The 25,257-nt window shown below is 34.8% G+C and overlaps 1 protein-coding gene across 4 annotated transcripts in view; it reads left to right on the plus strand.

The window, feature by feature from the left end:
• Positions 1–25,257, plus strand: part of CDH18 (cadherin 18) — a 156,947-nt gene that overhangs the window by 101,008 nt on the left and 30,682 nt on the right. For all 4 annotated transcript variants that reach the window (XM_058820536.1, XM_058820529.1, XM_058820512.1 and 1 more), the window contains exons 5-7: positions 6,921–7,108; positions 10,828–11,081; positions 24,197–24,333. In XM_058820536.1, the coding sequence (XP_058676519.1) occupies positions 6,921–7,108; positions 10,828–11,081; positions 24,197–24,333 (579 nt within the window). The remainder of the gene's footprint in view (positions 1–6,920; positions 7,109–10,827; positions 11,082–24,196; positions 24,334–25,257) is intronic.

Below are 25,257 nucleotides of genomic sequence, written 5' to 3' on the forward strand. Positions count from 1 at the left end.
ATCCAGTATCCAGTGAGTATTAGGAAGAATGTCAGTCCAGAAATTATTCTACTTTTAAATCTTGCTTATATATTAAGATTTTTTTAACTATAATTAGACTAATATCTTTTCCTTATTTGATGCTCATCACTTCTTGTTTGTGTGACTTACATTTTGTTGCACAACATAGTTGTGATGCTGAAAAGTATTTTTCTTCTCGCATCTTTTTAAAGGTAGATATATGTTGAATTGATTGAGGTTTCAAAGTCAGTGCTCAGGTTTCATAATGGATGCCTAGTAAGTGACATTTCCTTTGTGAGTACAGTTGGTAATCAGGAAAATACTGATTTTCTGACTTTACAGGGAATTATCCCAAGGCCCCTGACTTTTTTTTTTTTTTTTTAAGTGGCTAAAGTGTTACATTAAAAACAGAATGAGGTGCAGGTATCAGGTTTTTATTTCTGACAGTTTTCAGAAACTTCCTCCTGACTGTGACAGCCAGGAGCAAAAGTAACAGGGGAAAGCTGCCGTTGTGTGCCTATATTACCTGGTGAATGTGTTAATTTTAAACAGAGAAGTATGTTTGGGCTTGATTTCCAGAAGTACTTAAAATCACCTGCTTAGCAAGACTGCTACAAAATGACAACAAGTTGTTTTAGGGAGTGGTAAAATAGACAAGCCTTGCTAAGTGATTTTTTTAAATTTCTCTCTTTGTAAGAGATGCTGTATCTCTGTAATGCGCTAGAATCAATCATTCATCTATGAGATGCCTTGGAAATATGATAAATACATTACTTGAGATGTGTTCATTAGGTTCAAAAGGGAGTTAAGACGTATGAAATAAAAGTATATGTACACATATGAGTGTATGCTTCCATAGACTGGAAAATGTTATCTAAAGTGATTTGTTTAATTGTCTTTTTGCCTTTTTTTTTTTTTTTTGAGAAGAATGGTATGCTGTGACATTTGCATAATATTTGAAGTTAAAGCTCCCAAGTTATTTCATATGACACTGAAATCTGACATTAATTATTCAATGGCATTTGATCACATAGGAAATCTCATGATGTTCTCTTTCCTGAGCAGAATAAGTGTGACTTCTGTAATCAGCTTTTACTATAAAATATAATTAACTAAATATGATGCTTTTCAAGGGTATTGAATATCTTATAGTAAAAGTCTCTTTTAATGAAAATTAATGACAATAAAATTTGGTGACAGAATTTTTTATGGAATTTAAATATTCCAGGAAGTTTGATGGGGGTAAAAATATATTTATGTAAAAGTCAGATTAAATATTAATCTGACTTTTAATTATTAATTATTAATGTAATAAATATGTGGTCTACATACTAAGTTTTAGCACCACCTAGGTGCATCAACTTTACTCATAACAGTACCATGGAGTGTTATTTCATTTTATTGAATATTGTTCATAAGGATTTCTGTGTACCAGATCCATTATTAATTACATGTATCATCATATAAAAATAATTTCAAAACACTCTTGACAGTAAAAAAAAAGTGCAGGTTTTATTGGCTTGTTTGTTTGTTTTTCTATGGGTTTTTGAATAAGACTGTAATGGATTTGGGAATGAGGGAATGTTGTTTGTTTTTCTCTCAGAGTAGACAACTGGGAGCAGGACCACTCCATTTTGAGGAGTGTTCTTTGGTAACCCTTAATTTTCATGTCCTTTATGAAGTTAAACCCCACTGTGATTACAATCCTAGCTGTGTTAGTGCCAGGGAAAAGCAAGCATGCAAACAACAAAATAAATGCAGTCCAAATGGAGTTTATCCCTTATACAATATAACCCTTTAACCCTTATATAATATAAAGGTATTGCTATTGCTCTCTGCTTTATCCAAGCTGCCTGATGCAGCCATGGTTCCCTTTTAAATAGCATAAAATATGCTGAACAGAGCACAACCTCTAGAGACTGCTACAGATCACATCCAACAATTAAATTCCCCATTAGTGATTATTATGGAGTACATATGTTGTTTTCCCATGTCATTTGCATAGAAAATATGTATTTGGGGATTCAATACCTAAAGGCAAGTAGTTAAATCTGAAAATCTTGGAGAAACTCAGTTTTCTTTATGTTTCTGCTTTTAGCTATGAGCAGCATAAACATCACAATTTTTACAAGAATACAGAATATTTTTGTTCTCCCAGACTGAAAGTTCAGTATTCTGAAGTCAGAAAGTTTTCAAGAACTTTCAGTTATTGTCTCTAAAGGCAAAGTGTCATGGAACATAAACTCATCACTGATTAAAATCTTAATCACAGTCTTAACTCCTGTTTTACACTGAGATGTAAGAAGCAGAGACGTTGAGATTTATAAGTCTTGTTTCAGCCAAAGAAGTCTCTTGAATCAAAAAAGAACATTTGGGGTATTTTTCCTAAACTGACTGAAGGTTTCCATGTTCTTCAGACTTTCAAGGCAAGCAAAAGTTTGAAGGGTTTGAGTTTTGAAGTTTTTGATTGTCTTATTTGCAAATAAGAAGTAACGTCACTTATAATTCAGATAGATTTAGAAAGTGCAATAGCATTGGGGTTTTGGCAGGGAAGAAGAGTAAGCCGAACATACCTCTTGAAAATTTCTTAGTTTAGTTTCCTTAAAGAGAAGTTGTCACCAAAAAGAATATTCAGACCAAAATTAGTAGATACAAAATTGACTGAACTTCTGCAACCATAAAGGTTTCAATACTTATAATGATGATGGGTTAAAATTGGTTTTATTACATTAAAAATAAGCATAGTAAAGGAGCATGTGACATATGTCCAAGACATACTGTGACAAATAGGCTGCTAAAAAGACTGCAGTTGCTAAAGAGAAATCCAGAATAGCCTATTACAGGTAATGAAAACAAGCAGCTTTGTGAATGAAGAATAGCTTTCTCAAAGATAGCTACCAAGGAAGATTGAGCACAGTCCACAGCTGAAGCTCTGCTTTAGTTTTTATCGAAGATGGCAGGCAGTGAAACATGAGACAGACCTTTGTAAACGACAGGATCATAGGTTCACGCGAGAGTTGAAAAAGTACCCAAAGCCCAGCTTAAAGGAGGTTCAGTTAGATCAAGTCACTTAATTAGAGTCTTGTCTAGTAGAGCCTTGAAAGGTCCTTTGTAGGTCCCTTTCTGCAAAGCTGCTTTACAACTGGCTGGCCCCAGCGCATACCAATGAATGGCATGATTCCTCCCCCTGTGCTGTTTCTGAATGTCATGAGGTTGTTTTAGGACATTTCTCCAGCATGTCCAGGTCCCTCTGAGAAGCAGCCCTGCCCTCCAGTGTGATTAACACTTATTTCCCAAGTCGGTGTTCCGTACTGTCTTTTCTCCCTCCCATGGTTAAATATGGTAATGTCTACTGTTCAAGACATTGTAACCTATAAAAGTAAATCAAAATTATCAACAGAATAGAACAGATTAATAAATACAATAATTTCAATAGTATATTCATTGATTTTCATTAAATGCTGTTGCACTTCTTTTTTGAGAGGTTCAGACAGAGACAACACTCTTTTCTGAGAGTAAGATACAGCATTGGAGGTTGCCTGTACGCTGAAATTAAAGTCTACTGTTCTAAAGATAAATAAATTATTTCTGTAGTATAATGACAGATAAGCCATTAAAGTTTATTGAAAGATGAAGATCATATACTTGAATTTGGAAAGCATTTCTATTAGCATAGATTAAAGTCCTGAAAAGTGGTACCCTATACAGTGCATTACCTGGAAAAGAGTATTAAATTCCTCATATCATGAGCAAAGGGAAGGCATGTGAATGAATGTGATAAAAGCTAAGAACCGAATCAGCCAAGATTCTTGATCTGTAAGAAACAGGCCAGCTCCTCTAGAAAAAATTAGACCATCCCCAAAAGATTTCTGCTCCACAACAGCTCCTGGAAGTCTGCAATTCTGGAAGAATAAGAAAAATCTGTTCAACATGGTCAGATTTGGTGGAAAAGTTTTGCTATAAGCTGATCTCCTCAGGGCTCCTGTCTTCCCAATCAAATGTTTTAGAGGGTTGATACAGACTCATAGTTTGCAGTATAGAACTGTAAATTCACAGTATACACATCCCATATTTTACAGTGTCCTATCAAACTTTTTTTATCCAATGCCCAAGGAAACATTCATAGGATCAGAATCACAGGTTGTGCTGACTTTAAAAGAACACATGGGAGTCATTAGGTCCCAATGGAGAGCACCCAAGGAGTTACAGCATGTGCCTGAGAGCATTGTCAAATCCATCTTGGACTCAAATAAGCTTGGCACTGTGACCTTTTCTCTGGGAAGTCTGTTCAGTGCTTGATTGAGCCTTTTGTCAGTTCCTCTTGCTAACAGTAAAGTTTATAACTATTTAGTATTTAGCATTTCCAATTTTACCACTAGCCTAAAAAAAGAGTATGTAATATAGTTTAACCTTCATGTTGCTTAATTTTATATTCTTGCATGTTTGGTCTTTTTAGATAATATTTTTTTGTATTTATCTATTTGTCTCTATGAGATATTGTCAGCCTGTCTCTATGAAACAGTGGTTAAACACCTGTTGGGACATATTTCTGACCTAAGAGGTTTTTTTTCTTTTTTCAACAGCTTTCTTTTAATTCTATTTACATTTTTCCTTAACATTTCTACAGTTCTACAAAAACTGACATAATTCATGAGTCATTTAGAATATTCATTTTGCTTGAAGTTTTAGTATTTCAGAATCTTTGAAGCAGGTATCAGTAAAACAAATTTCTGAAACAGATGGCTAACGCTTGGAGTGTGATTATAAAGCAGAGCATAGTGTCATGCAGATAAATACATTTGAACAAGCTTAACTATTTGAAAGTCTCCAAGTAGTTCACCCTATCATATGAATTATAGCATGTTCAGTTCCTCATGTGACTTGATTTTGTAACATATTCTTAATATTCTTAATATTTTTATATTCTTAACCTCTTCCTTTTTGGAAGAGCAAAAATGTCAAAAAAACATATTTTGCATTTATTTTAACACTAAGTAAATTTTTAAATTAATCTCATCCCATTATTATAATTTTATGTATGAAATAAAGCAACCAGCAATACAAAAGTGTCAGTTGACATCATCTGTAAGCACTAAATTTTGCAGGGCATTTCTTTGGAAATTTGTGTAGGTGGCTTTTACATGCATATCAAAGAATTGCATCAAAAGAATAACTATGAGTTTTTATTGAATTAAGTAATTGTCCTGTTACATCAGTGTTGATATTTTTATTTTTTACATGTTAAGTTCTAATTTTTGTCTTGTTCTGTTGGACATTTATTATGTTTGTTTAGATTTCCAAATGAATAATGACTATTTTTTTTATTTTTCTATGGAATCTCCTTTCCTTTAGACTAATAAAGATCAGTGCACTTGTCACACGGCTAGTTGTTTACTAGTCCTATGGACTAGTATGAAAAAATTAATTCAAAACAACAAATAGGTTTAGGAGCTGTTGTGCAAGAAATTATATAAATGTATAATTAATCTTCAGTTTTCTGGCAGATGATGATAAAGGCATTTATATTTTACTGATGATATCTATTCCTTTTCCAATTGCCACTTCTGTAGGTTGATAATTTCTTCAATCCACCCAACCGGTAGTGGGTTTCTGCCACACCTCAGGTTTAATCTCTGAATTCAATTTAAATTTTGCCTTTCTTTTTATACATGCTTAACAAGGGCACCTCTGCAGTCATGCTACCTGGCTTCAACCCAGTAAACAGTTAACAATATGTTAACTTTTATATGTCCCCTTTCAAATCTGCTGATCCACTGTGCTGCCGCTCAGCTTTGCACTATGGCACTGGCTGCCACAGAATGCCTTAAGAACATGAAGGGAACCCGGTAGAGTTTCAGAAGATCTGTAATGACAGAAGTTATTTTTCTTTTTTCCTGTGTTGGTGTTTGGGCTGTGATGTAAACTCTGCAGACTGTTAGGGAGGCATTTGGATTGGGTTATTTTAGATGGGAAATTAGTATGTTGCTGGTATGTGCACACCTTCTATTGGATGTGAATTATTCTTTTCAGGTCTGGTAGATTTCATCATCCCTACTGTATTTTAAGGGTAGCATTATTGGAGAAATCTTCTTGAAGCTGTTTTTCTGGCCTAGTTGCAGATGGAGATTGAGGTTTACACAGTGACATGTCTCTTTGCCACTTTTATTTCCATGTGGCAGCTTCTTGTCCAGCAGGAAACTTTGTACCTTTTAGAAAACTTCACACAAAAGCATAGAGACAGTTAAGAAGATTATCTTTCAAAAAATATTTCACTTACTAATTATTAACCTAGCATGTTGCAAAAACACTGAAAGGAGCAAGAGTTGTAAAGAAAAATGTCTCTGGGCATAAATGTGTAGTACTTACTTGTACCCATTGTGTTTATTTTAATTTACTGTGGATGACAGTGGACATTTTTGTGCAAATGGTAAAAAATTAAGATTTATTATATTTTTCTTTACTAAAAATCATGTGTTGAAAATTTTGATGCAATGTTGCAAAAATATTTGGATTTTGGGAAAAAATGCAACATATTTTTCAATTCAAAATTACTCACTTGACCATGCATTTAATTGTAAGTTTGTTAAATAAATATATTTTGATTATGGAGAATATAAACTTGTAAAAATACTATTATGAACTGACTTCTGTATTATGCAATGTACAGCAATAACTGTGAAAACTAAAATCCTACATTAGGTAATTTGAATCTTGAGTAGGGAATGAAGGCATCCCAAGTAAAATATAATTCACTTTTGAATTCTTCCAGGTTTCTAAATAAATTCATAGGTTTATTTGTCACTTTATGAAATACATAAATACTCTTCCAGAGTCAGACATCTATCGAGTAGGTAATGGTTCTCTAATTTAGTTTGACTAGAAAATGTCCAAGCTATTATGTTGTTTTTTTTTCCCCTCAGAACATTATCAACTCTATGTTCCTGAGTCGGCTCAAGTTGGATCGGCAGTTGGCAAAATCAAAGCAAATGATGCAGACACTGGTTCAAATGCAGACATGAAGTACACGATTATAAATGGTGATGGCGCTGGGGTATTCTCCATATCTACTGACAAAGAAACCAGGGAAGGAATTCTCTCTCTGAAGAAGGTAAGCCATAGAAGATGTAAAATTTGGGTGAAAATTCTACTTTTGTCCCCAGGCTGCTGAAATCTTGCCGTAGAAATTTTTTTGGTGGCAATGAATGTGTAATTCAGTTTTCATAGACTGTTATTCTATGATTTACTTTCCAGTTGGTATATAAATGATCCAGTATTGTGCTAAAGACTTAAAATGTTACTTGGCAAGCTATTGCAGGGTTATCATTTATATGTAGTTCCTATATTTGTCCCAGTCAGCTGAGAGTTCTTATGTGGATTTGTTGTTATTGAGTCTTGTAGATATAAATTATATGTAACCATACACCCTAAAAATTAAAAGTGAGTATATGTTCAAAATTACTAATATGAATTCTGGTCTTGATTAATGGTTGGATAAATGAAATCCTGAGAAAATATGAAAGAAGAGAATAAATAAAAAACTATCTAAAGCATGATTTTAATTTTTTGCTTCCATATATATATATATATATATATATATATATATATATATATATATGTGTATTTAAGATATCAAAAATAGTTTCTAACTCAAGGAAATATTATTTTTATAATTCATACATATTTAAAAGATCTCTTTCAGTATCTTAAAAACCTTTAACTCAGTGTCTTTTGTAAAGGTTATGTAATACCCACCTTTTACAACCACATATAAGTAAACTGTCATTTTTATACCGCTGAATTAATTTCATGATAGCCTTGTTATAGCTAAAAACATAATCTGGTATTTATTCTTTAAAATAAGCATTATACCCTTACCATGGGCGCTGTTCATTAACTACAATATTTACTAATATACAAAACATGAAGCAGAAAGGAAGAATTTCCAACAAAATGAAAGACATAGAAAACTTTGTTAAATCACATTTCTTATTAGTTTTGGCAAAGTAGCTTCAAAAATTTTTTCACTAATATTTAGAATATGACAAAAGCATGGGTTGCCTGTTCTTTTACATACACATGACAATAATTTAGGTCATTTTTTACATCAAGACAAGAGGAGGTAAGTTTTGCTTATGAAATGTTATATTCCAGTTGAGCAGAACTTTGGCACTTGAAAGATACATAAATTTGTGTATAATAGCTCTGTTATTTCCTTGGATACCTTATCCCTTTGTACAGTATTAAAAATTTACCTTGTTTTTTTTTTTACTTTATTTTCTTATTTTTTACTCAGATCTTGTATGCAGTTAAATAAGTATATTATATGCTGTATGCTGTAATTGCTTTCAATTTAGATTGGGTTTCAAGCTGAATATTTTTCAGACCCCACCATAAATAAATAATCTTAACTGAGGACAGAACTGTTTTGGTTTTGCATATCAGATACCAGTGCCTTCTATAACAGTAAAATAGAATGTCTTATCTTCTAGTACTTCTCCAGAAGAATTTACAGTAGGCACATCAGAAAAGCCAGAAGTAAATATATTATTGTGTCTAATGACATGAAATTGTCATCCAAATATTAAAGATTTCCTTATGTAAGATTCTGATGGATAAATAAAATTTTTCAGTGCCTCTACTTGTATGCAAGGGCTGGGAGTGTTAGAATCTTTTTTAGTCTCATTCTGGGCTGACCCAAAACATCCAGTACTTTCATTATCTTTCTTACTGACAAACCTGTGGAGCCATTCTTCAGTCTCAAAAATCCTTCCAGAAAGGGTTGATTACAAACTGTCATGAAGTATTTCCACTTTACCTCATGCATTTCCTCATTTGAGTAAGAAACTGGAGGAAACCCAAACAAAATAGCCCAGTAAAAGCTACTATTCTCTGTATCCTTCAAAAAATGAATGGTCATCATGCCCCCCTTTGTCATGATTTTCAGAAACATGTGTTAGAACTTTCCTGACCTCAAGTCAGCAAGTATCATTCAGGTTTCCCAGAAAAAGTGTCTAACAGCCCATGTCTCTTCAATTTTGTGTAATGAAATTGGAAATGTTCAAGAAACAGTTATTTCCAATAAAATTCTGTAACTCTTTTTGGGAGTTGCAGTTACCCTAATATGAGATTTCTTTGGGGAGTCTCATATTAGAAACTCAAACTGCAGTATAGTGCAGACCAGCATATTCCAGTTAGCCTTGTAAGTGGTCACTTGAGCTACATTTGGCATTTTCAGTTTGGCATAAAAATCATAATATCCGATGGCTACATACTGAAGTTACGTTGCTAATTGTAATGAAAGGATGTTATTAATTGGGCAAATAGAAAACATGTACAAAAATTCTCTTTAATTAATCTAAAATATAAATGTTTTGCTTTCTTTCTGGGGAAGACAATGATCTTCAAGGATAATTTTAGGTAAATACAGAAATATTTTGCATATTTAGAGAGACAAGAAAAGTCTGTCTTTCATCTTATATCTACAGCTAATGATTGAGATGTTATAGGAAGAAAAAAAAGCAAATGAGAACAAAAATCTAGTCTGACTATATTTAAAATGTCAGCTTTTTCTGATTATCTGAATAGATTTTTCCCTTTTAAAAAATGTTATTGTTTGATCAAGGAACTCGATAAAATAAAGAGTTTGTGTTACTACAAGACTTTGTGTCTTGTAGTCTTCTCTCACGTGTTTTCTGAGATAAATGAATCTTCCTGTACAAGTTAATTCAGTTGTTGTCAATATAAACTGAGTTTTCCAAAAAGACATCAAAGATAAATGCTGCAGTCCTTTTTAAACCTGTTTATTCTTAGAATATGCATGCTGCAGAGAAATGAAAATCACTAGTCAATATTTGGCTACTCATAACAAAACCACCATAAATTAATGGACATCAGAGTTAGAATTTATTAAACGTATATTTCTTTATGAATTGACTTGAGAAGGATACTTAGCTGTTTTTTCTTGTGTAGTAATAGATTTACCAGGCTACGGTTAATTTCCATGCCTTTAGAACTTTTTATTTTTACATTCAGGAAAGGGAAACAGAGAATAAGAGGGTCACAAAAGCCTTATACTGATAGAGTTTAGAGAATGACTTAATTGTCCTTAACTACACAAAGGAGAAATCAAACAAATATATAAAGTGTATATAAATTCTGATAAATTTTTCTTGTACACCATCAGTCAAATTCCACTGGTATCAGTGGAATTCTGCCATGCCATAGAGGAAATAAAAATTCTCGTTCTAAAAATAAATATGTGCATATGCAACTTCTTTAATGATATGACTTTGTTTGGAAACTGTTGGAAATAGTCTACATCTGCTCTCTTACACTGAGAAAGTGTTTTCCTGTAAGAAGTTGCTTTTATTCAGTTGAGAATAAAAGAGATGCCCAAAAGAATTTTAATGTCGTCCCTGTCACTATGACCATTTTTTATTTAAGACATGAAGTTATTTTAATTCAGGATACATCAGTCTCTACCTTTTTCAGGGCCTAGGATTTACTGATTAAAACCAAAAGGTGACAAAATTCAGACAGTACATTATCAGGAAAGTAGAATCTGAGACTCATCCTAAACCATGGGCTATTTCCAAAACTAGTATCTTTTTCAATATTCTGTTGCAGAGAAAAATTGAAACCATCCTGCTTCATTTATATCCTTCTATATACGAGGTATGACAGTGGCTGCCAGAATATCAGAGAATATCATCCCTTTCCAGTGACACAAAGAAATGTTTAAGTTAAACAGAAAAGATGTTGTTAAGTTGCTAGCAGGCTAAACTGGAGAGCAGAATGTCTCTGAGAATTTATTTTTTCTTCCAACAGCCACTCAACTATGAAAAAAAGAAATCATATACACTTAATATAGAAGGAGCAAATACTCACCTGGATTTTCGCTTTTCGCACCTGGGACCATTCAAAGATGTAACAATGTTGAAGGTCATCGTTGGTGATGTGGATGAACCCCCTCTCTTCACCATGCCTTCCTATGTCATGGAAGTTTATGAAAATGCAAAGATTGGGACTCCTGTTGGCACAGTAACAGCACATGATCCTGATGCTGCAAACAGTTTAGTGAGGTATAGTAAATCCAAATTATAGGAATTAATTATTCAGTCATGATATTGAATTTCAAAAGCTTAATGGTCAATGAGATCTGGAATGTAGGAAGATGGTTTATTTTAGTACATAATGGAAAACATAGGTTGGAACAGTATCGTGATCAGTCTGTATAGATAAGATTTAGTAACATAACCTTCAGCCTTTATTTCATTTGTACTATAATTCCCATCATTGGTCTGAGCAAAGGCCTGATTTTCCAGGGGTGTCCTACTGTAAATCTTTAGAATTTCATAGCACGGTTTTCCTCCTGCTGTCAAAATTGCACTGGCCCTCTGCGCACTTGCTGCACTCTAGTTGTCCCAGGTGCTTGTGCAAGACAGCAATCGGTTTAGATACATCTTCCTTTTAGAGACAAGTAGGATCGTTTTTGCAAAACATTGGTTGAGGGTGAGCCCAGTATTTTGTAACATGCTTCAGCTTCAGTAGAGCGTCAAAAGAATTAAATATGTGCAATAATGAATTTTGTGGAACAATATAAGAACTTTATGTGTCAAAGGTCTAAAAGGTCTCTAAAAGGTCTCCAAAAAATATCTGCAAAAAGATTTTTGATGCTTTTCCTTTCCATGACATAATAATAAAGCCTTTGTAAAAATCGTTTTATTATATCCTTGGAAAGCAGTTTTTCTTCAGCTAGTAAGGAAGATTTAGTCTCCTGACTGAGTTGAAATCTGCTGGATATGTGTAATAGTCTTAGTAAGGTGAAACAATCTTTCCATAGCAATGAAGACATCCAATTTTTATGGTTCTTTTGTCATAATAGTCTAAAATTCAAAATGTTTTGTGTCAGAGAATCAATATATGCAATTTCTTAGTGGCAAGTTATTGCCTTTGAAAAATTTCCACTATGGTATTTGTGCCTAAATTGTAACATGCATAATTAAATTTTGCTAAAAATAGCTGCCAAATTCCCGTAGCTTTAATATTGTGATTCTGAAGCTATTAACACAGTCAGAGCCATTATCGTCATGGAAATTTGGAGGAGGAAGGGCAAGTGCATATTTGAGTAACTGGTCCATAATTCAGCTGTCTGTTGCCCATAACAATTTTGTCTAGAAAGAGATAAATCTGACAAAAGGGAAGCAGCAGCAGTTTGTACAAAGCCTGGGGAGGCCAGAAGTAGAATTTCTGGGTGAAACAGGCAGTTATCTGGAGATAGAGGGATCTGAAGGAAAAATATTTTATATTTTATTGATATTAAAATATTTTATTAATATTAAAAATATTTTATTATTTTATATTTTATTATATATTGAAATATTTTATTTCAATATATAATTGAGGGGAAAAAATTGTTCTTACTTTTGTCAATCATGTTTTTACCTCAATTGACATATATTTTTGAGTTGTTTCTTCCATATCTTTATGTCTCAGTGGAGAAAAATATATGGTGCTAACATATTATACCAAACCATGAAGATACAAAGGGAGCCAGTTCTCGCTCAGTCACATGTTGGTGGGGTTTGGCAAGGGCTTTTCGTAGAAAGCAGAGACCACTATCTCCAGGGAAGATAGACAGAGCTAGGGCTTGACCTGCTGATCTCTGTGTAGCAGGGGAGTAACAGAACAGCACTTCTTATCCAAGAGGCTCAGATACATCTCCAAATACTGTGAGGCTACAGGGCAAGATACAGAGCAGCGATTTGCTTATCAGTCTTTCCAAATCCACTTGGGCATCCTTTCCACTTTATGAGGACACTCGCTGCCGTGTTTGAGATTGATGAAGCATTTAGGCACACACAGTTTGCCATCTCACTTTGCTCTTCAGCTGCTGAAAGAGATACAGTGCTCTGATTTGTTCACTGCCTAATTAAGTAACAGTTTAATTTGATGGCAGGAACAATTCTTGTATACAGAATAATGGTTGGAAGTGTAGTTAAGGTAATTAATACTGCTGAAACCTTTTTAGGTTATTTGAACTGAGAACAAAAATAAATAGCATCATCTACTGCTATCAGTAGAGGGAGACAAAGTGGGTTTTGTCCTTATTTCCTCACTGCGATTTCATCTCAGTGATTTCATCTTGTTCCTGAGCTGAGCAGTCTTCAGAAGGCACTGACTTGTACTTGCCAGTGCTTGTACTAGTGTTTCAGTCTATAAACCCCAGCAGAACTGTAATAACAAATGTAGCTAATAGCGGTGGGGTCTTTTTATTCAATACCTGACTGGCCATTTGGACTGTTCAAAAGGATTTTTCTTTTCAAGCTGATTGATGGTTTTTTTTTCTTTAAAAACATAGAAATGTATTTTCAGGGAAACTTTTTTAAATGCTCTGTTTTAGAATAAGATTATTATTCTACTGAAATATGAAAAGCAAGATATAATAGAAAGCATAAGAAATAAATATAGTAAAACTTCGTCATGTATTAGTATTAATTTTAAATATAAAGGGGTTTTGAGTAGTTTGAAAATCACTTAAAAATTTACCTAAAAATTATTGTCTAAATCAACAGAAAATATCTTTATTTGTCATGCATTCACTGGTATTACTGCCCTGCTGGAACATTTATGAAAAACTAATCCCCTTTCATTGCTTTGTGTCAAGTATTCTGCCTCCATACTCATATCTTTTGTTGCTTGAAAAGGTCAGCGTTAAGTCACGTCTTATAATAATATCTGATGTGCAAGTGGATCTTGAAAAGTATCTTCCCACACAATGCAGAAGAAAGCATGACTATTAGATGCTCTAATTACAATATTTTCTTAGTCCATTATTCATTTTAAATCCCTGTATATCTACTTAGAAATTATCTTTTTTTCTTTCTGTAATCATACACAGAAAACCTGTGTGGCGATTAGGGGTGCAAACAGCTTTTAATTGGCAAGGCACCTGGCTGTGAGTGCTGCCTCAGGGCAGGGCAGCGCCTCCTGAAACCCTGACATCCTCCTGTGGGTGGTGATCCTTGGGTGGTGGGTCTACCCAGGCACAGCTCATCCTCCACATGATCCTTGGAGCTTCCCAACTGCCTCTGGTCTGCTGCCAGTGGGATGTTTTTTGGGAACGTGATGCTGTAGCTGTTCCCCAAGCCACCTCCAAGGCAGTGATTCAGAAAAGAGCTCAGATGTACTTTTAAGACCATAACACTTTCTGCAGCTCTGATGTAATAGGGAAAGTAGTTCCATGACACAGACCAGCTCCCCCAGAATAACTTCTTCCTGGTTTGGTAATGTACTATGAAGAACTGAAAGCCTTTGCTTTTGCTAACCTTATACACTTAGGAGTAGTGTTTGAGAAATAAGACATCCCATTACAGAAATACAGTAACATCAGATCACTCCTTTGAGTGCTCCTTTGTCATGTAGTGATACAGGGGATAAATCACTGTTTTGAGCATTAACGATAAGACCTCTGCACCCTCCAGTAATTTTTTTACGCCCACTTATTATGTTTAACTTAGGTTGTTTGCATTTCTGGGAAGATTTTTTCTTTTCCTGGTATCTAACAGAAAATTTCTGGTGAATGAGGTACAGGTCCTGATCAGGACTCTGCCTGTGACAGCAGCGTCAAACAATAAGAAAGATAAGCATCTTCCCTTTTCAGAAGGTCTAAAATTGCTTGGCTAAAAACAGCTTTATATTTTATTTTTTTTTCTGTTCCTGGAAGACTGATTTGTTATATTAATAATTTGGAATTCAAGTAAATTTTCTGCTGGACCTTAATCAGGTTGTAGTATGTCTTGCTATAATGTATTTTATTCACAAAGATTGATCAGCTATAGAAAACAGAAGTCAGAAAAAACAAACAAACAAACTGTTGCTTTTGTTTTGGTTTTCTTTTTTTTCCTTTTTAAAATTTTGTACTAAAAATTAATTTTAATATTTGAAATTTCTTTTTCCTAAAAATTGACTTTTAATGTTGTGCTAGGTTGGTGAAGAATAAGAGTACAATCTCAGCTATGATCCTGCTTCCCACTTTTCTAACGGTCTTATGTTTTTGCCTTAAAATGGATGATATATCATAATGGTTATAATAAATGTATATACTAATGAGTGCAAAAACTTTCCAACACCACACCTGGTATGTAGAGGCTCCAATAAGTTCCTATTTCCCTTCTCCTACTTTGATTTAAATTGACAAACTTCTCTTTCCTTCTTTCAGGAAGAATACTAAAAAATGAATGAATTACAGGTGCATATGATTATAACAATTAATATGGTATAGGATTTTTGTCTTCAATTCCTGTATTCGGTAGAGAAACTTATTTCAACTTTTGCTGTATTGATTGTAAAAGATAGTCATCTTTTAGATTCATCTGAAGGTGAATATTTTTTGTCATCAGCCTTTGGAAAGTAATCTTAATTTTCAGCAAACAGTATTTTAAGAGGCATGCTTATACTTAGATGAAAGAACATAACCAATAAGTTTTATGCTTTCCCATTATTATTTCTCAAAGTCTTAAAGATATAAAATATCGGGAAAAAATCTTTTCTAATATAAAGTTTAAATTTGCTAGAGGTAGAATAAAACCTCAACTTGTGATTCAAATTGAAGGGATGTGCAAGACAACTTCATGAAAGGATCTAAGGGGGGGCTGAAAATTAAATTATATTTTTAAGGTTCCCTCCCACCTCCCCTCTTCTCTGAGATCAATTCAGTCTCTGTGCTCTCAACAGAGAGAAGGGATAAGGCTGCTTCCCTTCTGGAAAATACAGAAGTCCCTTCTCCTAGTTTTTTTAATTTGCCTTACTTGCTCTTTGAATGTCATATAAGAGGAATAAAATCAGTTTTTTTCCTGCTGTCCTTTGTACAGCCAGCATGGCTTCCCTAAGGACAAGTGGACAAGGGAAGGGTTACAGATGACATTTATTTGGACTTCTGTAAAGCCTTCAAAACAGTCTCCCACAACATAATTTTCTCTAAACTGTGATGAGATGGATGGAATGGGTGGACTGTTACACTGCTTGGGGTGACATAATTGCAGCTTCCCAGTACCTGAAGGGAGCCTACACGAAAGATAGGGAGGGACTATTTACAAAAGCATGTAGTGACAGGACAAGAGGGAATGGCTTCAAACTGAAAGAGCTTAGATATTAGCAAAAAATTCTCCACTGTCAGGGTAGTAAGACATTGAAAAAGGTTTACCAGAGAAGTTGTGGGTGCCACATACCTGGAAATGGAAAAGGTCTGGTTGGATGAGGCTCTGAGCAATCTGGTCTATGAGAAGGTCTCACTGCCCATGTCAGAGAGGTCGGAACTGGATGACATCCAAGATCCCTTCCAACCCAGGCTATGATTAAATGAGTCCATGACTCTCTCTTGGCTGTACTTAGGGCAGCTCGCTGAGATCAGTGCCATCATGTAGAAGGATAATCCCTCCTTCATATGCCTGGGGGAGAATATATGAGATTTTCCAGATTCTGTCAGGCCTGCACTGGTGAAGGCAAAGGCAGAAATCTGCCCTCCTCAAAGAAGACCTCAAAGCACAACAACTTCATAATCTTCCAGTGTTCTCTCTAAAACTGATGTTAAACTGAGACAGAAGAAGAGCACCCTATTTTGAATGGCTGGAGAGAGATGGGAATTTTTCTTCAATTTCTTCACTAATTCTTCACCTGATTTCAGAGTCAGAAATTATTATAAAACCTTTCTTTACAGTGTTGAGGTGAGAGGTCTCTTGCTATTTTGTCCCCTGAGGCCTCAAATTAGTTTTGATTCTTGTCAAATTATGTGTCCTAGGTCTCCCAGTAACAAGCATGTCCATGTCCTCAAGCAGGAACTGGTAAAATGTTCTGACGGCTCTTCTGACTAGAAAAATCCAGTTTAGGATAGTGGTCAGAATCCCACATCAACCAGAGCCACCTCCATCCCTCCCTGACAGCTGAGAGAGGAAATGCCTCAGATCAACTTTTTGACAATGAAAAACAGATTTTTCATACCAGAACATCATCTTTACGTTTCTAGAATTTTTACTGACTTCAGAATGTCTCAAACATTTACAGTCTTTTATGGTTTTAGAGTCAGCCTTCATATTGGAACGTTTCTAGAGTATAGTCATTTTGATAGGGTCATGCAACTCCCTAAACAGGCATAAATCTATCAATCTTGGGTTTATTTGCTTTAGTGTATAATATGTAGGGGAAAATAAGATAGTATGTAAGTAGAATATCATTCTTTAGCTGGTAGGTAAAAAAGTAGGCATAGGTTTAGAGAAGTAGCTGTAGCTGTAGCTAGCTTGTCGGGGAAAATAGAAGTGTTTCTCATGTAACACTGACTGCCCTTTATTGCTTATCAGCATCTGAATGTTAATCTCTTTGAATAACAAGCAACTCAGATATAATAAAATATAGTTCTGCCATCAACACATCTACCTGAAATTATTTAGGACAGTCATAATCCTGTGAAGAAATTCATAAAGTCGTGAAAAGACAAATCTTTATTTTGCTTTGAATTCTGAATTATGCCTTGAAGGGTGTGGCCTGTTCTTAGCCTACGCTGACTGGCAGAATTAGCTGGAAAAATGATCACTGATTAACACATGCAGAGAGAAACTGCCAGCTAGAAATTATGAGTGTCTAGAAATAACTAGACATTTGTTTCATTCAAATGAAGAGTTTCAAATTTCCTGTGTTCAAGGTGCGCAGTGTGCTAAAAGATAGGAATATGAGCTGGAGCAGGAAGCTGACTTCTGCATGAAATTCAAACCAGCAGTGGCTGTCTCTCAGAGACTTTCCTGAGAGACAGCGTTTCAGTGCTGTGAATTCCCCTGTTTCCCCTGGGATCCTGCACCTCACGTCTCTAGGACCAGGACATGGAACACTGCCACTGTGGCTGAGCTTTCAGCATGAGAGGAGAGCCAGGAGTCCTGCATGGAAACAACAAGGTACTGCTGATCAGCTGGTGGATGTCAGCTGGCAGGCAGCACCAGAGAGAACTCAGCAGGAACAGCACATTGAATCAGCTTCCTTTAAATGCTGTGAGAGGAGCAGTGTCTTTCTCAAAGTTATGCTATGTCTGTTTGAAAAGAAAGCAAAGGAAGAGTAAACAGAGGGGTACCTTCTCCAAGCTATCTTCAAATGTATTCAATTCTCACACCTGGAAAGCACAGTTGAAGTCTGTAGTTCTCAGTAGCAGGCTTCTGCCAAGAAGCTCTGGAACATCGAATATCGAATGTCTCCTTAATGTACCAGACATGCTGCAGGGAGAAAATTGGTTACCTGCTGATTGGCATGACTTCTGACTCATACTTCACAATTGCTTTTCTCTCCTGGCTGAATTTGTTTGAGCTATGGGGAAATAAATTGGCCCTGGAATGGATGTACTGTAGTGCAAGACAGTCATGGCAGCAGAATGTCTCCCTACCACCTCATTTGGCTTCAAGGCTTTGCTGCTGGCTCCCAGGCTCATGAGCGCTGCTGTCAGGAGGCAGAGAGAATATAAAAGGCACACACTCAAGTTATGTCCCAGCATGGGCCATTTCTTGTTGTTCACCAGCTGGTCAAACACAGAGAGTGTCATCTGGTTGGTTCTCTCAGTCTTTGTCATGGTATACCTCTTTTTCTCACTCTATGCAGTTGCTTACTCTTCCTTTTCTAAGATATTTTATAAAATGAAATAAAAATTTCTGTACTTTATCTCTTTTGGGTAAAGTTTCTTGCTTAAATCTTTAACTGAACAGGTTTCCTTACAATGGCATTTGACTTTTAACTGATAAGTCTTTTAAGATATAATTGGTTGGACAAGGTTCTGTTCCATTCCCATGGACTTTCTTTTAGTAATTCTTTGTAAGCGCCTCCACTTGTTATTTAAGAACTGGCTATTTGCTTATGTCTCAAAAGTCCAAGGAAGTACTGTGCTCCTTGAATTCACATCTGGCTGAAATTTGTCTTTGGAAGTTGATTATTAATATGAGATTCACAGCCAAGGTAGAAATATGTAACAGAGTTCATTCTTGCAGTTGAGAAATAGGGTAATAAGTGAAAAATAACATAATTAAAATATAATTTAAAGATTTGATTAAAAAAAAGAAAGAAGCAACTTAAAATCTCAAAGCTATTTTGAAAGTTCAAACTCAAGGCTCATCCTTAAAACACGGTAACTAGAGAGAGCCATACCAGAACAGTAACAGCCTATGCCAGTTGTCTGTCCAGTGATAGACTGGTGTTAATACTAAGGCAATCATTTAGGTAGAGAGATTCTGAAAATGCTTATGCCTTTTAGCTTCAGAAGCCGTCCTAAATGGTTTGGAGATCATTAATATTTCTAAATTATTTTAGGACCCTTGAAATTCTTCTCCATTTTAAACAGTCTTTGCATTATTGGGGTCTGACAGGTTGAGTACTGAAAGCAGAATTGTATGTTCCATAGTGACCTTCTGCCAAAGGGTCATCATTCATATATATTTCTCTTTACACCCTAACTGACGCAAATGTTTTTAGTTTTCCGCCAAAAGGGGCGAATATCTGTCATCACTGACTCACTGCTTCACTAAAAGGCAGGAGGTGAGGAACGAAGCCAGAAGAGCCAGTGGCTTGCTTTGGTCAGAAGGATATGGATGGAGCTGGGAATGTGCTTCCATTCACTGAGATTGCCTAATAAAAACATGGCATATGTTGCATTTCCCAGTGTTAGCAGGATTCAGTTTTGGTATTTAATTTTTTTCAGATTGTCTTCAGATAGCGTGACTGTATATAAAACTTTAAGTTTTATATATTCATGATTCTTTTTAATGAAGTTTATTTTAGATTGGTTTCTGTTGCTGGTTTGTATGTAAATAGTTTATGAAGAGCTGTTTATCTAGGCATGTCTTGTTATTAAGTCTCTTTATTAACATGTGCCATGCAGCTCTGATGTGCAGATTTAATGTGCAGTGGTTATAAGAATGCTATGATGTGGCATTGTCATGAGCAAATGTGTGTAAATAAATATCTAAAATTGATATTATAAATTAATTTTTTGAATTAATGCATTCTAAGTGAGCAGAAGCCATCAACTGACTTAAGGTGAAAAATCTCTCTTGAAATCACTCCTTGAAATTCAAAACTTGCACTATATCTTTTTGTGGTCTAGAAAAAGCATCGAAAAGCAGATCAGTAGATGTGGAGGGAGGGGTAGGAGCAGAAGGGAATGACTGTCTGTTGCCACTATGATCCAGATGAAAATAATTTTTTTAATCAGATGAAGTAAATTCAGAAGCTTAAGTAAAAAATCCTTGACTCAAGGATGTGCTCTGTTTATGGATATATCTGGTCTTTATTCTCAACATGTAGGTAAATGAGTGACTAATACTTATAAAGATCTAAATTGTTCATCACTTTGTAAAAGCATTGAAACCTGTTCTAAATGTCCTCTTACAGGACAAAAATGAGTTGCTCTACCAAGGGAGTTCTTGTACAAAATATTTTTAAAGCAGTTGGAAGCAAAACTAGCATTCCTAGGTTTTCTACTGTGTGGGAATATCTTCTGTAACTTGCTTTACTGACATGTTAATGAAAGTTGGGGAACACAAGTGCAAATAGCTACTTTAGATGTGATGCACAAAACAGTTTTAAGGAAGAATCTGGAGTAGCGGAGAAGAGTTGAATATTTTAATCATGGGAAAACCTAAGAAAATACCACCTCTTTATTCATTAATTGATGAAGAAAAGAATTGTTAATCTGCGAATATTTCAAACTGTATGTAAAAGCACAGGAAAGGGAAGTGCTACTGTGGAAAATTTTGTAAAAAATTTCATTATTCTAGCAAAATTGGAAATATGAGTGTTAGTACAATGAATTACTACAGGATTATTTTGTTCTCATTAATGACACAGAAAATACAATTGAAGTTATTAATTCAATCTTAAATTCTTTAAATGGAGATTTGAGTTTCTGTGGAACACACTTAAATAACTGATTTAGGAAAAAGATGTTCATATTAAAAAAATTTTTAAAATACCATATTTTACAAAATGTCTATGAAAATGAATTGTTAGGTGATCACAATTTATCAGAAAAATCAAGCATCAGCTTTTCTACACAAGCTTCATTTTTGGGACAGATATTTTTCTTTTATTTCTGTACTTTGCTCAGAGGAAGAGGTAACATTTTGTCATAAGTCTTATACACACAATAACAGCTGGACATTCATATAGATTTAAGTTTTTTTCTCATCGAAGCCCAATATGAAATTCTGTCTATTTTTGAGCTACAGTCTACAAAAAATACATAGCCTTATTTTTATGGCCCTGTGGGGTTAATGACAGTAATGACTAACAGAATAGTCACTGTAGTCACTGCCTGATGTTGATAATAAGCAAAGAGTGTCCTGAGTAATTAATGTTTGAAGGACAAGACTCTTGCATTATAAGATTTGGATTTGCAGTACATATTGAATTTTCAGTACATATTCCATAAGAACAGGTCAGGAAAGAATATTTGATTTCTTTTTTTCAGCAAATAATTTGATCTTTTTTTTTTTCAGCAAATCCTTGTTGTTCTCAGGAGACTCCTAGAGTCAAGAAAAACAAAGCTATACTAGGAGATAAATAATTAAATTTTATATTTGCATAACTTGTAATCTCTACCAGTAAAAGGTCTCCAAGAAAACTGAAGGACAGTTATGGTTTCCACACTTTCTCTTTTAACCTTCTAGTTCATCATGTACAAGATGCTTGTGTATCTGTGTATATATATTGACCAACACAACCAAACATCCGTTATTTCTGTGTTAAAAGTAGTATGACCAAAACATTCCAACATTTTTTTCTAGTCCAGTTTTGCTAGGCTTCCAAGCATAAGGTGTAAGGCATGGGGGCATTTCTCCACCTTAAACATGTTATCTTCTTGACAAAGTTCAGATGTCTACATGACTCTGTAGCAAATATGGCAGCTTTGTGGATTTTTAGAGGTTGATACCACTCTGTCTCCAAGTTTTTTATAAATCGTTAAAGGCAATGTTATCTGTGGACATGGGAGATACAACTTCTCCACTGAGACTGGCACAGTCTTAAAGAGGTGATTATAGCTTGTACAAATGGGGCCACATGAAATAATGCCAAGAGGATAATTGTGTGGTCCATTTCAGTTCTTTTTTGGGATGTATCCTCAGAGGATTCCAATATTCCTCAAAGCAAAATAAATTTCTTTGGATGTCTGCACCATCCAATATTTCATGATCAGTGACTGATGAAAGTTCATCAGGAGTTTTCTTTTAATTCCTCTCCTGAGTTTAGCAAGCATGGAGAACCATAGCAACTTTCAGAAGTGTGTCTGCAATGACGGCTGTGTGTAAATTCATTAACTTTTTAAATCTTTTTCCGGCGCCACCACTGTTTTGTTTTTTAGTTTTTTCCATTCAATTAGCGATACAGTGAATAATGTCCTTTGAAAAAATTTTCCTGACTTAAACTCTTGAAGATTGCTCCATCACCTACATAATCAAGATCTTCTTAGTCCACTTGCTCGAAGCAACTTGAGTTGCCATCTTGCACATCCAAAGTGTCATTATTGGGTACTTCTGGTATATTTTGTAATGAGTTATTCTCAAATGTTGGTAATAATGAACTGCAAAATAGTTTCTGACTTAGCTTATGGGAAACATCAAGGACAATCCTGGCTCCAGAAAAATGTAAAATGGGTAGGAACTGAGGTCTCCTGTCTCTCCAACAATTCCAACAGTCATTCAGCAGGGCTTTCGCTCTTCATGATGTTGAAAGGAAAGATGGAGAACAGGTGAAAAGAAAGATATTCTATCCTAGGTTTGGATGCTTTCATTTTCAGTGACTGAGCTATGGTTCTTCAGCTGCTGAAAATACTTGAGGCATGGCAAGAATATCTGGAGTTCCAAAAAGCAAGTTAGCATACTGTAAGGCAGATGTAAATACTTCTTGTAGGTAGGGGAGGTGGGTTCGGGTTCTTTCCAGTAAGGAAGATCTACCCTAAGTCACCAAATCCTATCTGGCTTTTCCACTGAGTCTCCAATCCTTTGACCAGTTAAGGTGACTCACTCAGATTTCTGCTTTCCCTTCTAAGTGCTTTCTTTCTTTTATTTTTTCACATCACTTCCACCTTTAACGTATCATTCAATTAAATACTTGTTTGTTTTCTTACTTTTTGTTTACACTACTAGTATAAATAAGTACATTGTGAGAGAAATAAAACTTATTTTTAATTGTTTTATGCTTGTCAAATTTTATGTGTGACACTCTTTTTATTAGCTAGGAATTACATTGTGGTAATGAAAAGTAAGAGCAATTGGATGGGACAAATAAATCATTTTGACCTTTATATGCCTTCCATGAATTAGATATATATGGAATTTCACAGAATGAAAAGAGGAATGAAAAATTAGCAGGAAAAGTAGTTATGGTATATAAAATAATATTTTTCCTTTCCTAAATTATTTTTTCTGGACTTAGTCAAGAAGGCTTGGAAGAGTTGAGTAATTGTTTCATTTGTTAAAAGCCATTGTAAATAATTCCAGCTTTGAGAAAAGTCTTGTCAATCTTTTCTTTTGTGTTCTTTCCCTCTCCTTCCATTACCCACTTCAAGGCTTTTAGCTTCCTTGCTAGGCAAAGTGCCCCGAAGCCAAGGGAGCAAAGCAGGGAATTTTAGTTTTTCTTCTAGGGTAGTGTCAATGGCTGCTCTGGGAACCAGATGTTTCTGATTCTCTGTAATGGTGATGTTCCAAATGGCTTATGTGTCACCTTGTCATCGAGTTAATGTCAGAGAGGCATGCTTTGAAACAGGAACCAAGGCTGATGGCACTGGTTTGCAGTGACGGGCAAATAAGCCGAATAATAATGTCCTAGTTTCTGCTTTCTTTTCTGCTTTTCCATTTCATGATTTTTAGTCAAAATACATGTGTATTTTACCTTTGGAAGGATTGTATACTGCTGTGTAAAATACCACCTGTTAGCAATTTATATCTTAGTCACTCACGGTGGAAATATGGTTATATATCAAAAGAAATAAAAAATTAGGAAAGAACTTAAATACAGTATTAGTTTGGGTTTCTCCAAATTATATTTTTTTCAGGTTATTTTTTAAATGTCTGTGATTTTAAAATCTTGAAAGTAATATTCTTATATAGCTTTCTGTTACTTTGGATTATATATACTACAATGAATATATATTTATTGTTATATTTCTTCATAGATATTTCATTGATCATAACACAGAAGAAGATAGGTATTTCACCATTGATGCTAGTACTGGAACCATTAAGACTGCCAAGATCTTTGACAGAGAGGAGACACCTTGGTACAACATCACAGTGGCTGCTTCTGAGATAGGTAAATAATTTATTTGGCACATGGTATGAAAAATAAAAATTAGAAAGGAAAATAATCACTCTCACATTTTGAGAAAGACTACATTAATATATTATGTTCTTTTGAACACCAGTGGGTTTTTAGCTAGTCCAGATAAAGAAGAGTTTTCTGTATGTTTGTGAATACTCTAACTTCACAGAACAATTAAACAAAATCACATGCCTATGTGAGTCCACCTGTGTAAATTTGCCAGATTTCTCTGCATGGGACAGAAGGCTGCCAACTTACCCAGCAACATTTCTAAGCATTCAATCTCCTAAAATCAACAGCTTGTGCCATTTGTGTTTCACAATTCGTATGTCTTAGAAGTTAACACTATTTAGTACTGTCTGAGAATTTAACACACTTTATTACTGTCTGAATTTAACACTATTTAGTGCTGTCTTTCCTTCTTGTATCTACTATCGACTATTTTAGCGAATTGCATGCCAATTGTATGCCCATGTTAATTTATATTTCACAGATGCCTAGTAGTTTCTGATTATGTTTCTGGCCTTTTAATGGGCAAATTACCAAGATATAATAAATACTTAGCTGTGCATTTGAAAGTCTTCTAACTTTGGTGAATCTCCATTGCCTCAGATAAGCCCTGCAATGATCAAAACCCATTTGGCTGAGGAGTATGAGACAAATATTTCTTCTTGAGGCAAGGAGAGTGTAAAGAACTTTTCAGTTTAGCTTTTTTATTGCAGGGTCTTCATTTTTCCATGGTCAAAGTTTTAAATTTAAAAAACTCAACAGGCAAATGAAGAAAAAAAAAAGTCCCATTCTGGATTGATAGATCAATCCTCCCAAGCACTGTTCATGATACTATCTTTCAGTGGCAGTGATTTTGATCAAAACTGTGAAATACTTTTATGTATATTCGTTTTCTTTTTTTTGTTT

This window comes from Ammospiza caudacuta, chromosome 1, assembly GCF_027887145.1.
Source record: "Ammospiza caudacuta isolate bAmmCau1 chromosome 1, bAmmCau1.pri, whole genome shotgun sequence".
Taxonomy (NCBI): domain Eukaryota; kingdom Metazoa; phylum Chordata; class Aves; order Passeriformes; family Passerellidae; genus Ammospiza; species Ammospiza caudacuta.